Genomic DNA, 16,220 nt, shown 5'->3' on the forward strand with positions numbered 1-16,220 from the left:
TTAACAACAAATTCGATCATATTACCATTATTAATCTTTTTAATTAAGACCATAATTTTAGGTAAAAATTTTATATAATTTTTCGTATTTGATATATAAGAAAATGCTTTAATCGATGATAAAAGTATAGAATGAGAAACATTTTGTGATTTAATAGGTTTTATACTTAATCCATTTATAAAATTTATATTCTTTTTCTTCAGTTCAACAAATGTTTCATATGTAATTCCTTTAGATAAAGTAAAAGGCGTTGAAGAAAATGAAACTAAAATAGATAACGCAGTAATATTTACAGTTTCATCCAAATCGAAATTATTAATCAAATCAATGACAGAATTATATATTAAATATAAAACTAATGGATGTAATGAATTAGAATTATGTAATAATTGAAGTAATATATTTAATTGATTTAAACAAAATGGTTTTATTTCTTTTCCTTGTGTGATAAACATTGTAGATAATGCATGCAAAGCAAATGGTGTCGAATTACTTGAAAAGATTTTTTCATTTATAAATAGCATAATTCGTGAAAGAAAATTCTCTTCAAGTTGCGTTTGACACATTACTGATGATATCAATAAACAAGAAGCAGAAATTTTATTCATTTCGATGAATTTTATTATTCCATTTATATATTCTTCTTTGTTTAAAATGGAATATGATATTGATTCACATGTAATTTGTATCCGTAAATAATCATTACCTTTTAATGTCTTTAATAATGAACCTATAAAATTATGTGTAATTAATTCTTTAAATGATCCGTCTTTAATAATTTGAAGAATAATCGAATGTGATAAACATGTATTTTGTTGAATTAAGGTTTGTAATATTGTTTCTTTTGTTTTTATATTACATTTTTTAAATATTTGCGGAAATTTATTAATATAATTTTGTGCTAAAATTTTTTGATAATTTATATGTTGGATTTTCTTCTTAATTAATATGTCATCTGATACTATCATTGGACGTTGAATTTGTTTCCTTAAAAAATGTTTTCCAGGGTTTAAATCTTTACATTTATTTAACAAAATTGTTGAAATCAAATTACAATCATTAATACAATTTATTATAAAATCAATAAAAATCGACAAAGTTAAATATGAAACATTATCAATTCTTTGTATTATAAACTCAAATAAACTTTTAGAATATATATTAAAATCATTAAATTTAGTAAGAAAAAGTAAAACATTATTTAATAACATTTCTTGTTTATCATTAAATGTTTTTATGTTAATTAAATAATTATTTACTTTCTTTAACATAGGTCCAATTAAATTAACATCAAATGAATCAATACTTAAAAATGAACAAATTCCCCAAAAATATATAAATCGATAAGATTCGAAATTATTTTCTTTGTTGATTAATGGTACATAATCATTAACAATAATATCTTTAATAGAATTTATAAGATTTATATCACCTTCAAGTATAGACATCACTACAAATCCATAACTATAATTATTTGCGTCATTTATTAATGATAAAATTGTCGATTTCAGATATTCGTTTGCAATTCGATTTGATTTCTTTGATAATTTATTAAAAAATTTCTTTGAAATATTTTTTTCATTTATATCTTTAGAAAATGATAAATTGGAACAAACGCTACACAACATATATAAATCATCTTCTTTATTTATGAGTTTGTTCATGACTATAACTTGTTGATAATTTGGTTTTTCTATTAGTAACTTATTAAACATTTCTTGATTTATTTTATTGTTTCCATAAATTATAAGTTCATCAATATCTGTTGGTGAATATTCTTTAATAAAATCAAAGAATTTTTCGTAATGTTGTTGAATCATTGTTGGATTTATAGTTTCAAAAAATCGTTGAATAGTAAATGAAATAAATTGCCGATATTTTTTGATTATTGTTAATGATTTATCATAAGAATTATCATTGCAATTTAGCGAAATATATGAAATAAGTCGAGATATTTCACTTATGATAAAAAGTGTTGGATTCTTAGAAATGATAAAATATAGCATTTCAAAAATGGTGATAATAATGGAGGAATCATAAAAAATAAGCGACTTCATGAGTTTAATACTCATCATTAGAATATATTCAGATTCATTTTCAATGGTTTTCTTTAAATATTTTAATACATTTTTTATATAGCGTGATAGTGAAGAATGTTTTGTAGAAAAAATAAGACGCAATGCTAATAGAGCTTGAAGTATAAGTGGGCTTGTGTTAGAAATCTTTAATAAAGAATTTATGACATTTTGAAAATGTGGTGAACATTCTGATGGAAAACAATGTGCAAGTTCGCCAATGCCAACAGTACTTGAAGCTGTAAGGTTTTTACTGAGATTTGTAAATGTTGATATAACTATTTTGTTTGTTGGGTTGTTAATTATGTGATAAATATTTACAAGCATTTTTGTTATGAATAATGAACACTGAACACTAAGTTTTCCTTCATTTACTTTATAAAGATTAATTAATGATTTTTCAATTAATCTTAATGAATCGAATGAATTTCTTATTAAATCAAAATCTAGAGATACAAGAGTTTGTATTATTGCATGTTCTGGCTTTGAAATTCTCTTTGCCGATGAAATTCGTTGGATTTCTGATAAAATTTCTTCCATTTCTGGCCAGATAACTGGTTTAACCGCCGCAGAAACATTAAGAAATAAAAAAGAGATCCAAAGCTTTGCGATAATTTAATTATCTTCTTACAAAACCACGATGATGAATAATTTTTTATTTTCAAAGCTTTGATTGTTCCGTTATTTCCACGTCTTTATACTTTCTTCCGTCAGGTACAATCCATTTCTCACCTTCAGGCGCAGAAATCTTTACCTTTCCTTCTAAGACAATTTCTTTACCAAATGTTACATCGCCTTCAATTTCTAATTTTTCAAGATTTACAATACTTGGTGGATATGGGAATCTTGCCTCGAAGTCTTGTACCTTTGTGTAGCATGATCCAAGCTTAAGTGATGGCAAGCCTTCGACAGTTCTTTTAGTGTTAATTAAGAACTCGCATCCACTTTCAGTATAGAAATCAGATCGCATTAACAAAAGTTCATTACATGATTTGACAGGAAGGAATCTCTTACGTGGAACTTTAACTGAAATAGAATCACTGAATGACTGAATAGCAGAGCCTGCAGCTGCTTCTAATTGGATGACACTTTTTCCATTGTATACTTTATGATTCTTAATGACATCAAGTACAAGTGTATCATTATCTAAGGATTCTTTGAGCTTCTCAAGGCTTACCCACATGTTGTTGGAGTTGAAAATGTCGAATTTCTTGATATCGACAAAATCATCCATATGACCTGGAGGGACTTGGGCTGTTTCAAGAAGCTTCACACGGCCTTTATAAAGGATGGGCATTCCACCCTTCCAATCATCTGGCGTTTTGGCAACGGTTTCGGCAGCATATGATCTATTCTCAGTTGCAACCTTGTTAAGAATCTTAAGGTCAATGGTAGCGCCAAGGTTGTCGATGTTTGATATGAAAATAAACCTTTTGCCTTCAGCAAGAAGTTTATCTAAAAGACCAGAATCACGAAGACAATGGAAAACATCACCATGGCCAGGAGGGTTCCATTCGCCAAGAGGTGACTTGTCGTCTTTTGGAACTGGTTCAAGAGTATCTTCATAAATTCTTGGGAATTTATTTTGGTTATAAGAAAGAACTCTAATATCTTTGACCTTTTCAATTGCAGGCTTCATCTGGTCTTCTGTATAGAAAGATTGCATGAGTACAAGAGGAATATCAACATTATACTTCTTGTTGTAATAACGAACTTGATCACATGTGAGATCGAAAAATGTCTTTCCTTCTTGGCAAACTATAAGAGACTTAGGGAAGGTGCATCCCATAGTTGTTCCAAGACCACCATTAAGTTTGATAACAACTAATTGCTTCAAAAGTGCGACAGGATCTGAAGGCTCAGAAAGATTTTCATAAGGAAATTGTTCACTTGGTGTAAGTGGTTTTACGTAGTCCCAAACAATTTCACTTTCTTGAGCTACTGATGGAGAAAATGCTGCTTTAAACATTGTAATTAATTTTGCTTGCGCGCCTGGGTTGAGCTTGAGTGGCTCAATTTCCTTTTTCAGTTTTTCCATTGCTGCTTCTTCATTGACGCTTAAAAGTTCCTTAACTGAAGACATGTAAAATAAATGTGAAGTGCCAAAACAACCAATTTGAAGGCTCGTAAACCACTCAAATAAACAATTTCTTCAACCTTCTTTTACGGTTTTCTTCTTCTGACCTGCTCCAGAGAAATGTAATTATGCTCCTTACGAAGGAAAAACTGCGAAAAAGGTTATTAATGCTAAGCAAAGATAAGAAAAAAAAAAGAAATTTTTTACTTGGAGGATTACGTGTGGGAACAAAAAGATTGCTTTGTTTTGAATGTGAATTGAAATAATGATTTTTGAATTAAATTAGGTTTCGATAGAATAATTCAAATGATAGAATTATTTGAGAGAAAAAGTCGGTTTGGAACACCGCTAATGGCACATTTCAATAAACTAAACAAGTATGTCAAATCAATTTTGCACAAGCAATTGAAAACTTTACTCGATTTTTCATGAAGTTTACAAGCGAATTGAACCATTGCTTTTGTTTCGTTTTGTCAACACCGTGATGTCAACACATAATATCAATTACAAATATTCACAAAGATTCGAATCTTTAACTTACCAAAAAAAATATCAAAAATGCAAGCACGTAAATATTTTTTAATTGATGTGCATCCAGCTGCGCATTGCTGCAATAATTTCCGCATCACGGTGAACTCTTGTGTAATCAGTTCCTTCATAAGCCTTAGCATCAGCAACGTAAGCCTTTGAGTAACCTCTTGATTTACATGTTTCGCAAGTTGTTTTGCAAAGGCTGCAATCTGATTTACCATCTGGAGGAGACTTAACGCCATCCTTGAAGTAATAAGAAGAAAGTAACATACGAATTGGATAATCGTTATCATTATCAACGTTGTTACCGTAAGGATCTGTGAATAACTTAACTTCAAAAGCACGGTGCTTAGCTGGTTCACATCCTTTAACAAGAACGCAGCCTTGGTCGTGCATATCACGAGAAGATGAACCATCATTTTGTTGATCATGATCTTCGTTTTGAATAACCTTTCTGATCTTAGAAACTCTTCCTCCATCATTATCTGGTTCTACTGGATAACCACTCCACCAGATCTTAATTTGATCGATTTCTGAATCTGTTAAACCTTGTGATTTAAGTTGATTTGAGAAGTATGTTGAATATGAATATTCTGAATCGCCGACAAGTAACCAAGATTCGCCACCAGTAAGAACTTCGAGCCATGTGAAGAAATCGACTGGATATGAGCCACCTAATCTTTCCTTAAGCTTAGCAAAGATTGCTGCTAAATCGATTGGATGGATGTGCTTTGCTGCATCAACTCTGAAACCTGAAAATCCAATAGATAAAAGATCAACGAAATAATCGGCAATTCTTGTACGTACATAATCTTTGCTTGTATCAAGATCTGTTAAACCTGTGAGCCAACCAGTGTTCATGTTGTTAGGATCTGTCCAAGCATTAAGTGCTTTATCACAATGGAAGTCCATTGGTCCATAAGGTACTGCTGGATATTCAAGAACATTTGATGGTTCGCCCCATGAGTTATACTTATATGTATAAGCTGGTGTGTAGTATGGTGATTGGTTTTCTTCGTCAGATGATTGTTTGCCTGGCCAATATGTGCATGAAGCTCCTGGGTTAACATGGTCTTGTGCGTCATTTCCAGATCCTGACATGTGGTTAACAACTGCATCTGCATAAACACGTAATCCATATGAACGACATTTCTTAATCATGTTACGGAGTTGTGTGCGTGTGCCCATACGACCTTGTAAACGATATGAAACTGGTTGATACATGAAGTACCATGGGTTAAGTTCGTTTTCAAATGGTTGTGTGGACATAACTTGTTCTTGATGTGGGAAAAGTTTAACGCCAAGATAACCTGCTTCAGCAATGACTTTACATTCTTCAGCAATATCATCATCTGGCCAGCCAAACATTTCAACAATAGCACCCTTTTGACCATTACGATAGTCTCCTTGTCTTTCCTTAAGTGGTTCTACATTCCAGATGAAATCGATTTCATCAAGTTCAAGTGTTTCACCTGTGGCTGCAACAATCTTGACCTTGAGGAGTCCTTTGTAAGATGAGTCGAATGTCTTGGATGGTTCAGATTGACCAACTCCATCGAAATAATATGTAAGTGAAAGTTCATGATGGGTCTTCGTATAGATTGTAACTGTGCAAGATGTGCGATCTGAGTTATATTGGAGTTGAGCATAGCCAACAAGAACACGCATATCTTGATAACCTTTCTTCCAATCTTCAGCGCCACGTGGTGGTGTATTCCAAAGATGTGTAGCCCACTTTGGATCCATATCGCCTGAGGAACCAGAACAGGTTGGATTTTCGAAAATTGTGCATGCAGCATTTGATGCATTAGAATATGTAATACCAACTTTGTAAGAAGAAGCAACTGTTTGGGTTGTTGTCTTTGTGGTTGAACTTGAACGACCGAATGAAACGTATCCAATAAGAACACCTGAAACAAGACCAATTGCAAGGCAAATACCAAGAATTGCCTTCTTTATGAGTGGAGTTTTCTCCTCTGATTGAACCTTTTCCTTGTTGGAAAGTAATGGTTCGTTTTGCAACTCTTCCATTCTTGAAATGAATAATTAATTAGATCATATCACTTTTACATTCAATTTCTACCTGCCCAGTTGAATGCTTTACTTGACCTTCTCCAAAGAAATTTCTTAGGTGTGATCGCCTAATTTGAATTTTGATTACAGCTGAATTCCTCTTCAATTTCAAGAATTTCCGACTCAAAGACTTTTGTTGAATTACGATGCTGCACAAAATTTGCTTGTATAATAATATGAACCCAACATAGTATATGAGATTTTGAGATGGTGACGTTCCGAAATTTAAGTATCTAAACTTAAGTTTAGATCCTTGCTTTTGACATCAATATATTCGGAAATATGCGAATATAAATATTATTGTTATTTAGTAATAATAAATACTCTTAACACTGATTTTTCAATTTTTTTTTATTATTTTTGAAATTTTTTTGTATTAAACATATGTCTCATATGAAATTATGCTAAAATGATTGATTTTCATCTTTACTTATTATTTTATCTTGCAGAATATTTTGTTGTCAATTATATATATTTTTGTCAACGTGTAGCAAATTATCATTCTGATTAAATTTTGTTTTTATTTCAATATGATTTATTTATATATATATATTATAGGATTTTCAACACTAACCATTAAAGTAAAATAGAAATCAAGATCATTTATTCTCATAATCATTAGGACTTGCTGAATATGGTATCGGATCAGATATCCCAATTGTGTTTTCCATTTATATCAATGTTTTCCATATTTAAAGTAAGTATTGATTGGTTAAACCCCAATATTCAAGTTTTTCATATCATTTAAGTATTGAGATACTATATCTTCAAAAGCAGGTTCCTTATATCTCTAAATATCATGATTTTTTTTGATAAATAGCAAAAATAGTGGATCTTGCAAATGGTTATAAATAAATTTTGAATATTACTAGCTAACATTATATTTGCATATAGCAAAAAGATAGGAATATATCATCTTATCTTATGTCAAATTTAGCTTGATATCGAAAAAATTACGAAATATACCACAAATACTCAAACAATTTGATCTCATTTTCTCGGAAATATTCAATTTGTAGATATTAATACTTCAAACTTAAAATTTTTTTCTGGTATTCATATTAATTAATCAATTTTTATGTTATTTATGCAAAGGAGTGTAAATTCATAAAAGTTTAAGAATATTTTTACCAAAGTAAATATTTGCAAATGAAAACATTTTATCTTACACACTTAATAATAATTTATGTTATCTCTTTTTCAATCATTATCATTTTGGTAATATAATATTTTAACATAAGAACATAAAATATTTATCTATAACTTTTATTAATTACCAAAAAATTCAACATTTTCTTCATTTTCTTCAAATTCAACTTCACTATTCATTTTCTCATTCATTACGCATCTAACTCTATCCGCGAATTCCTTCAAATCTGCTCTATTTCCTATAAATTGCAGCAGTACATTCGCAGAGAAGTTAAACGCTTTTGGCCTTGTGTTTTCTATCCACAATTTTAAAACGTTTTCATTTTGCAACACAATCAAAGGTTCCGTACACAACATTGCAGCAATAATATCGCCGACATAATTAAAGTCGAAATTTAATATCATTGGTAACCATTCATTAATTAATTGATGATTTACTTCGACGTTTTTATTATAAACAATGAAAATAATTTGCGACAAAGTTATTAATGCGAAATAATCATCATAACTCATATCTAATAACATTTCATTAATGATATTAATAATTGGCATCAAAATAATTTGGGAATTATTAATTTGATCCTTAAATTTCAAAACAAAGTTTTTATATATTAACGAAATTTGTATTACTTCTGTTCGTCCTTCACTTTCGAAAAAGCTAAACAACAAATTTGGAATCGAAAGATAATTCTCATTTAAAACTTTCACATTTATTACACATCCGGAAATGATTTGCAAAAGTTCTTCAGCAAAACTTTCCATAAGACCATTCTCAATGAACTTATTCACGCACATTAAAATATAATCGAAAATTTGTTGATTCGAAACATAAAAACAAATTTTATATATCGATTCAGAAAATTTCGATGCACTTCTTCGCGAGTTTTCTGAATCATCATTTATATAAAACTCAAATAACTCCATAAGTGTAACAATACAATTTTCGGACAATAAATTAAATTTATTTCCAAGAAATTCGATGAATGTTGGAATCGAATTTGCGATTAATTCAGTTGGAAATTGTTGACTACAAATGAATAAATTTGTTAATGCCGCTTTAATTAATTCTTCTGGTATTTGTGTTATATCGAATTGTCCGAAACTTAATAATGTACTAAGAGCACAACTTGATAAATATTGTATAATCGGAAATGAATTTTGTGCTAAAAATGTAATACATGGAATCACAAATTGATTTGATATTAATGAATAACATTTAGGGAAATTAATTAAAAAGATTAACGATGAACTTATTAAAATTATATTATTTGATTGTAAATAACTTATAACAATTTGTATAAAGTTTTCTAATAATGAATTCGTTTCAAGAAAATTAATTGAAACTGTTGATAATAAAGTAATAAGTGAAAAGTTATTCCATTGATCATCGTTTAATTGACTTGCAACAATTTGAAGTATAGTTTGTGATATAATTGGAAACAATTCCGAACATTGATGTAAACACGACGCCGCTGCTGATTTTGGCGTATTCGTTTCGGAATATGTCGAAAAATTGTTTTCGATAAACGTTTCAGGCTCAGACACAAATGTTTGTTGCTCACTAATTCCATATGTAAATATTGGCACAAATATATGTAATATTATGTCGCCTAAATTGGGTAATAATGAATTAAAGATTGATTTATCAGTTAATATTTGAGTAAGAATATTGTATACTAGGATGGTACTGGTATAAGAATGATATCTATGAAAGAAATTAAGGATAATTTGCATGAATTCAGGAACATTTATAAGATCGATTGAAATTATTGATGAATTATAAATTAGTTCAAACGCATCTGATGTAATATCTACAAAACTTGGACCATTAATAGTGTTTATTATATGGAAAGATAATGCAATATATGGTAAAAGCGACTGTGGATTTGGAAGATAGTTGATAAAATGTGGTACAAACGTGATGAAAAAATAATGTAGAAGAATTTGGGCAGATGGAGATTGAGAGTCATTTGATAAAAAGGCATTTAAGACATTAGAGGCGGATATGAAAATTGGATCAATGATTTGATGGAATTGTCCAAGATTTATTTTGTGAAAGTCAATCAATGAATTGGTGAGAATAAGGGCTGGAAGAATTTGATTCATTTGAATAAGATTTGAAATTGTTTGAATTAATTGTTCTTCAGTTCCTTGATTAATACTAAATTTGGCAATGATATCTGAAATAATTTCGAGAATTGGTTGGAAGTCTGGTGAAACACACATAGAAAGTTTAACAAATATCTGAATACCACTTTGAGCTAAAAAATTAATGTTTTTTTGGAAAACATTCCTTAGCTGTAAAATTCCTGCTTTACAAAGTTCTGTATTTATAATGTCTGGCGATGTAATAATTTCACATAATAATAATGGATATTCTGGATATTGAAATTGTGATTCTAATTGCATTGTAGCAGCTTGGATTTGTTCATTAGAAGTTCCACGAAATGTTATGATTAACAATTCCTTGATTTGTTCACCAGAGAGCATCTGTGTTCAAGGTGTAAACTATTGGAATATCTATCGGTCTTTTTCGAATTTTTTATATAAAAATGATACATTAATGATATTCACAAATAAACTTATATCTTAAAAGAATAAAATTATTTTTCAATTATTTATTTAGTTTTGTTTCCTGAATTATTTCATTTTATGAATTTGTTCACCAAGCCAATCTAATCCTTCATATAAACCATCTCCTGTTGTTGCACATGTTCCTTGAACTTGCCATGGACGATTTGTAATTGTGTTAAGTTTTAATCTATTTCCTAATTCCATTGGCTTAATTGCATTTGGAAGATCTTGTTTATTAGCATAAACAAGTAAAACGGAATTACGTAATTCATCTTCTTCAAGAAGTCTATGCAAAACATCACGTGCTTCATCAATTCTTCCGATATCGTTAGAATCAACAACAAAAATAAGTCCTTGTGTATTGTGGAAATAATGTCTCCAAAGTGGTCGAATACGATCTTGACCTCCAACATCCCATACATTCATGTTAAGTCCTTTGTATTCAAATGTTTCAACATTAAAGCCAATTGTTGGAATTGTTGTTACTTGTTCTCCAAGTTTAAGTTTATATAAAACTGTTGTTTTTCCTGCTGCATCAAGTCCTAACATTAAAATCCTTGTTTCTTTATTCCTGAACCATTTGTTATATATATCGCTAAAGAATAAGCCCATTGAATAAATGATATGACTGAATGCTTGAGCAACACATTTCTACAACTTTCCATCTGACCAAAATCGAGATTTAACGATAGAAAATTCTGAACGTTATATTTTACATCACTTTTCCCTCTAAAAGAATTGAGCAAAATTCTTAATTTGCGTACCATTTAACATTAAAAATTTAACAAGTATTCCCGAAGTACAACAGTACTTAAAGTTTTAGAATCTAAAGATCAAGCAAAACGAAGACAATGATAATTATTTCATGAAATTTTATATAAAATATATTTTTTCTTAAATTTGTATAATATTATAATTATAATATTACAGTATTTTCTTATAACTTGTTGTATTTAACAATGATTCAAAATATGATATATTATTATTTAACTATGTATTGTATCGTACACAAATTTAAATGGAAAGTGACTAAATTCAAAGGAAAATTTGAAAAAATTATTATATCTTCATTCGTCTGCTGTCCTTTCTTATAGTTAGAATCTGAAATGTATTAAACACATTACAAATAATTTTAAAATTAAAAAGGAATCTATAAGAGGGAAAGTTGGTTGACAGTGTCTTTATTTATATACAGCCGAAATGATCCAAAACCGCTGATTTTGGAAACATACTCAATTCACATGCCGGTCAAATGACTAGAGGATATCGTATTAGTAAAGCTCACAATCGAGTAACGAACTGAAAACGTGATATTATATAATATGTAGAAGCATAATCACAATCATCACATTTATAAAAGTTTACAAACAAATTTAAATATTTACAAAGCTATTATCTTCTTTAAAGTCATCTGCGAATGGATCTTCTTTAATGTTTTCTGTAATCTTTCCAGTAGTGAATATATTTGTTGTTTCATCATTTCTTTCTTCTGATAAAACTACACTTTCTTCAATATTTCGTTTCTTTTTACGAACAAGAATTAATGTTACTATTACTATTGCTACAATAACAACAATCGCAATTGCAACACAAACTCCAATAATAATATCATTCTTATTATCATTAGTTTGTTCATAATCATATTGATAAAAAATAGTAAAGAAATCGGAATAAAAACTGATGTATTTCGAAAATATAATAACTTTATATTCATAAAATATTTGTTTCGTATGTGTGAAAATTCCATTCGAATTAGAAATTGTATTCGATATGAATGAATTATAAAGTGTAACTGTTTGTGATAATGATATTGTATAAGTTAAAATGAATGAATGTGTCATCGTTACATTATATTGATATGAACTTGTGAAAGTATTCGATTGTGAATATGTATTTGTACTAAGAAATATAAATGGATGACATTCTTCAATCGTTGTTCCTCTACTAATAGAAAAACCACCAAATTTTCCATCTATATATGTATCAAGTGTCATTACTTTACTTAAATAAACATTAGAAAATGCATTTTCAGCAATGTTTGGTTCTACAACACCATAAAAATAAATACAATCCAAATTATAACAATCAAGAAATGCGCCTTCTTCAATCAATTTTACATTTTCGCCAATGATAATTGTGTTTAACATAGAAATATATGAATTTGATAATTGTATTGTATAAGATGCTTTTACTGGTGCTTGTTGATAATAATATGGTGAATAAAATGCATATTTCCCAATAGTTATAACAGAATTTGGAATAAAGATATGTTGTATTGAATAACAATATGAAAATGCAAAGGATCCAATAGAATTTACATTATTACCAATAATAACTTCAAATAAATTTTGATTAAATGAAAATGAATAATTCCCAATTGATATAACAGAATTCGGTATTCGAAATGTTTCATTTGTAATACCATTCGGATATATTATAATTGTAGATATATTTTTATCATAAAGAATTCCATCATTTTCATAATTAGAATAAATTTGATTATCATTAGATACTTTAATAATTTGAAGATTTAGACATAATAAAAAAGATGTCGAAGATATTGATGTTACTGAAGATGGAATTGTTATATTATTCAAATTATTACAATCACTAAATGCATGATCACCAATTGTTTTTAGTTTTTCTCCTAATATAACATTGTTTAAAAAATAACAATTATAAAATGAATAATCATCAATTATTTCAACATTATTTACAACAATCGATGACAAATATGAATGACCTGCAAAAATATATTTCCCAATTGTTGTTACTGATTTTGGTATTAGATATATACTATTTGGATGACCTTCTGGATATACAATAATTGTAGATATATCTTTATCATAAAGAATTCCATCATTTTCATGATTAGAATACTTTAAATTATCTGATGAAACATTAATAATTTGAAGACTTATACATGATACAAAAGCATTTGAAGATATTGATGTAACTGATGCAGGAATTGTTATGTTGTTCATATAAGAACAAGAACAAAATGCATAATCACCAATTGTTTCTAAATTTTCACTTAAGGTAACACTTTCCAAATAATAACATTCATAAAATGCATGGTCATTAATTGAAATTACTGAATTTGGAATTTCAATATTTCTTAAATTAGTACAGTAAGCAAACACAAAGGTATTAATTGCTTTTATGTTTGCATCGAATTTAACAGTTTCCAAATGGTAACAATGACAAAGTGCATAAGCACCAATTGATATTATTTTAACACGAATATTGATAAAAGTAAAATAACAGTAACAAAATGCATAATCCCCAATTGAACGCAAAGGACCAGGAATTGAAGCTCCTATGTTAGAAAGTCCTGATGGATAAATTAAAATTGTTTTGATATCTTTATCATAAAGAATTCCATCATTTTCATAATTAGAATACATTTGATTATCTAAAGAAACATTAATAACCTGAAGATTTCTACATGATACAAAAGCAAGTGATGATATTGATGTAACTGATGCAGGAATTGTTATGTTATTTAAAGATGTACAATAACTAAACGCATAATCACTAATTGTTTCTATGTTTTCTCCTAATATAACAATTTCCAAATTCGTGCAATCATAAAATGCATGGTCATTAATTGAAAGGACTGAATTTAATATTTTAATCTCTTTTAAATTAGTACAACAAGCAAACGTATAAGAATCAATTACTTTGAGATTAGGTTCTATTACAACAGATTCTAAATTACTACAGTAACTAAATGCATAAGCACCAATTGAAACATATTTCGAAATATAAATTTCCCCTTCTTTATCATAACCATAAAATGCATAATCTCCAAGCGAATCTACAGAATTAGGACGAGCAGTTTTTGGATTCATTAAAAGTGGAAAAATTATAACTTTTGTTAAATTTTTATTATAAAGAATTCCATCATTTTCGTAGTTAGAATACATTTGATTATCTGAAGACACATAAATAAATTGAAGATTACGACATAATAAAAAAGCTGTAGAAGATATTGATGTAACCGAAGATGGAATTGTTATATTACTCAACGATGTACAATAACTAAATGAATATTCACCAATTATCTTCAAATTTTCTCCTAATATAACAATTTCTAATCTGCTACATTCACTAAATGAATTGGAATTAATTGAAATTAATGAATTAGGAATTGAAATATTTTTCAAATTATAACAATAATAAAATGCATAATCGTTAATAGTTTCTAAATTTCGTCCAAATGTAACTGTTTCTAATTTATCACAATGATAAAATGCAGATTTATCGATGATTTTCAAATTATCTCCAAGTATAACATTAATCATATTACTTGAATCAAATGCATTTTCACCAATAGAAATTACTGAATTCTTGATATCGATTGTTTGGAAATAAGAGTTTCGAAATATTTGATATGGAATATGTTTTATTTCACCATAAATTATGACGCGTTCAGCATAAGAATATAAATGCCATTTTTTTAATTCTCTATATTTGGTTAATGTGAGTGTTTTTGTTGTATCATCAAATACTTCAAATCCATGAATGAAAAATATTGAAAGAATTATAAAACTAAAGAATTTTTCTTTTTTACACAAAAAATTATTCCATAGCCTCTGTGAAATAAAATTGATTTTATTTAATAATAAAAAAATAAGTAAAATTATCGATGAGATAAAAATGTTGATTTTGTAATAAAACAACTTAAGCATGAAATATAAGATACGCGTGGATTCTCTATTCATGTTAATGTGTCGAAGATATCGTTTCAAATGTAATTTTGTATTTAAATTAAACGGTAACAAGAATGTGTAAAAAGTTTTAATAGGCATGAGATGATTACATTTTTTGTGCAAATGTAAATGAATGATGTCACTTGTATTTATGATATCATTATAATTTTCATGATTGAAATCGAGATTTTGATCCACAAAAACACTTGTTTCATTAATTGTTGATGATCTAGAAGCAAGCTGAGTGTGGTTATCAGTGCGTGATATAACAGACAACAAGAAAAGGTAAAGCAAGTTTTATGTGGTTTATAACGATTTTTTTGTAACATTTCGATAGTGAATTACACTTATTGAATTTGAATTTTGAAAATTTTACTAGTCCAACTGTACTTTCAATTTTCTTCGTAAATAATTGAAATTTTTTTTTGTTAGGCTCGAGCCGAATTAATAGTCAATTTGAATTGAATTTGAAAGCACTTGAACTTCTCTGCCGATACGAATTTCACTGATTTACATAGATTTAAGGTCGTGACATGTCGTATATGATTATTTTTTGTTGTATTTTGTCATAAAAATTTACATTGCAAGTTTTTGAAAACTTTATTTTATAATAGTTTATTTACGAGGGCAAAAACTTTTGTATAACTTACACGTAGACTTTTTGAGAGTAAAATACACTTTTTGAATGTTGTGCTGTGAAGTACGATTCGTCATAAATTATGAAAAGACATCGAAAAATTATTAATTAAAAACAAACAAAAATATAATTATCTAGATTTATTATCATTATAATCAGTAAAATAAAAATCAAAGTTTTTCATCACTGTTCATGATGACGTTATTATCTGCTGTTGTCACTATGTATTCACAAGCTGATGAATTTTCTTCATCAATAGATACAGACCCTCTCAAAAAGAAATAAACAAAAATACCAATGCCAACCAACACCAAAGCCACTACAACCACTATTATAGAAATTAAACTATTAGACAAGTAAAAATTGTTGTTATTTTCGGTGTATATATT

At 28.3% G+C, this 16,220-nt stretch overlaps 3 protein-coding genes across 3 annotated transcripts; all 3 read right to left on the bottom strand.

Moving 5' to 3' along the window:
• Positions 1-2,736: 2,736 nt before the first annotated feature.
• GO595_009966 (UTP--glucose-1-phosphate uridylyltransferase family protein) lies at positions 2,737-4,158 on the bottom strand (the record flags this gene model as incomplete). The annotated part of the gene is made up of 1 exon (XM_067923709.1): positions 2,737-4,158. The coding sequence occupies one exon, from the start codon at positions 4,156-4,158 to the stop codon at positions 2,737-2,739; it is 1,422 nt and encodes a 473-aa protein (XP_067769915.1).
• A 573-nt stretch (positions 4,159-4,731) lies between these two features.
• On the bottom strand, positions 4,732-6,714 carry GO595_009967 (Alpha amylase, catalytic domain containing protein; the record flags this gene model as incomplete). Its single annotated transcript, XM_067923711.1, has 1 exon — positions 4,732-6,714. One exon carries the CDS (start codon positions 6,712-6,714, stop codon positions 4,732-4,734), a length of 1,983 nt encoding a protein of 660 aa, XP_067769916.1.
• Positions 6,715-10,545: 3,831 nt separating this feature from the next.
• GO595_009968 (ADP-ribosylation factor) lies at positions 10,546-11,091 on the bottom strand (the record flags this gene model as incomplete). Its single annotated transcript, XM_067923712.1, has 1 exon — positions 10,546-11,091. The coding sequence occupies one exon, from the start codon at positions 11,089-11,091 to the stop codon at positions 10,546-10,548; it is 546 nt and encodes a 181-aa protein (XP_067769917.1).
• Positions 11,092-16,220: the final 5,129 nt, after the last annotated feature.

This window comes from Histomonas meleagridis (assembly GCF_020186115.1).
Source record: "Histomonas meleagridis strain 2922-C6/04-10x chromosome Unknown scaffold_143, whole genome shotgun sequence".
Classification (NCBI taxonomy): domain Eukaryota; phylum Parabasalia; order Tritrichomonadida; family Dientamoebidae; genus Histomonas; species Histomonas meleagridis.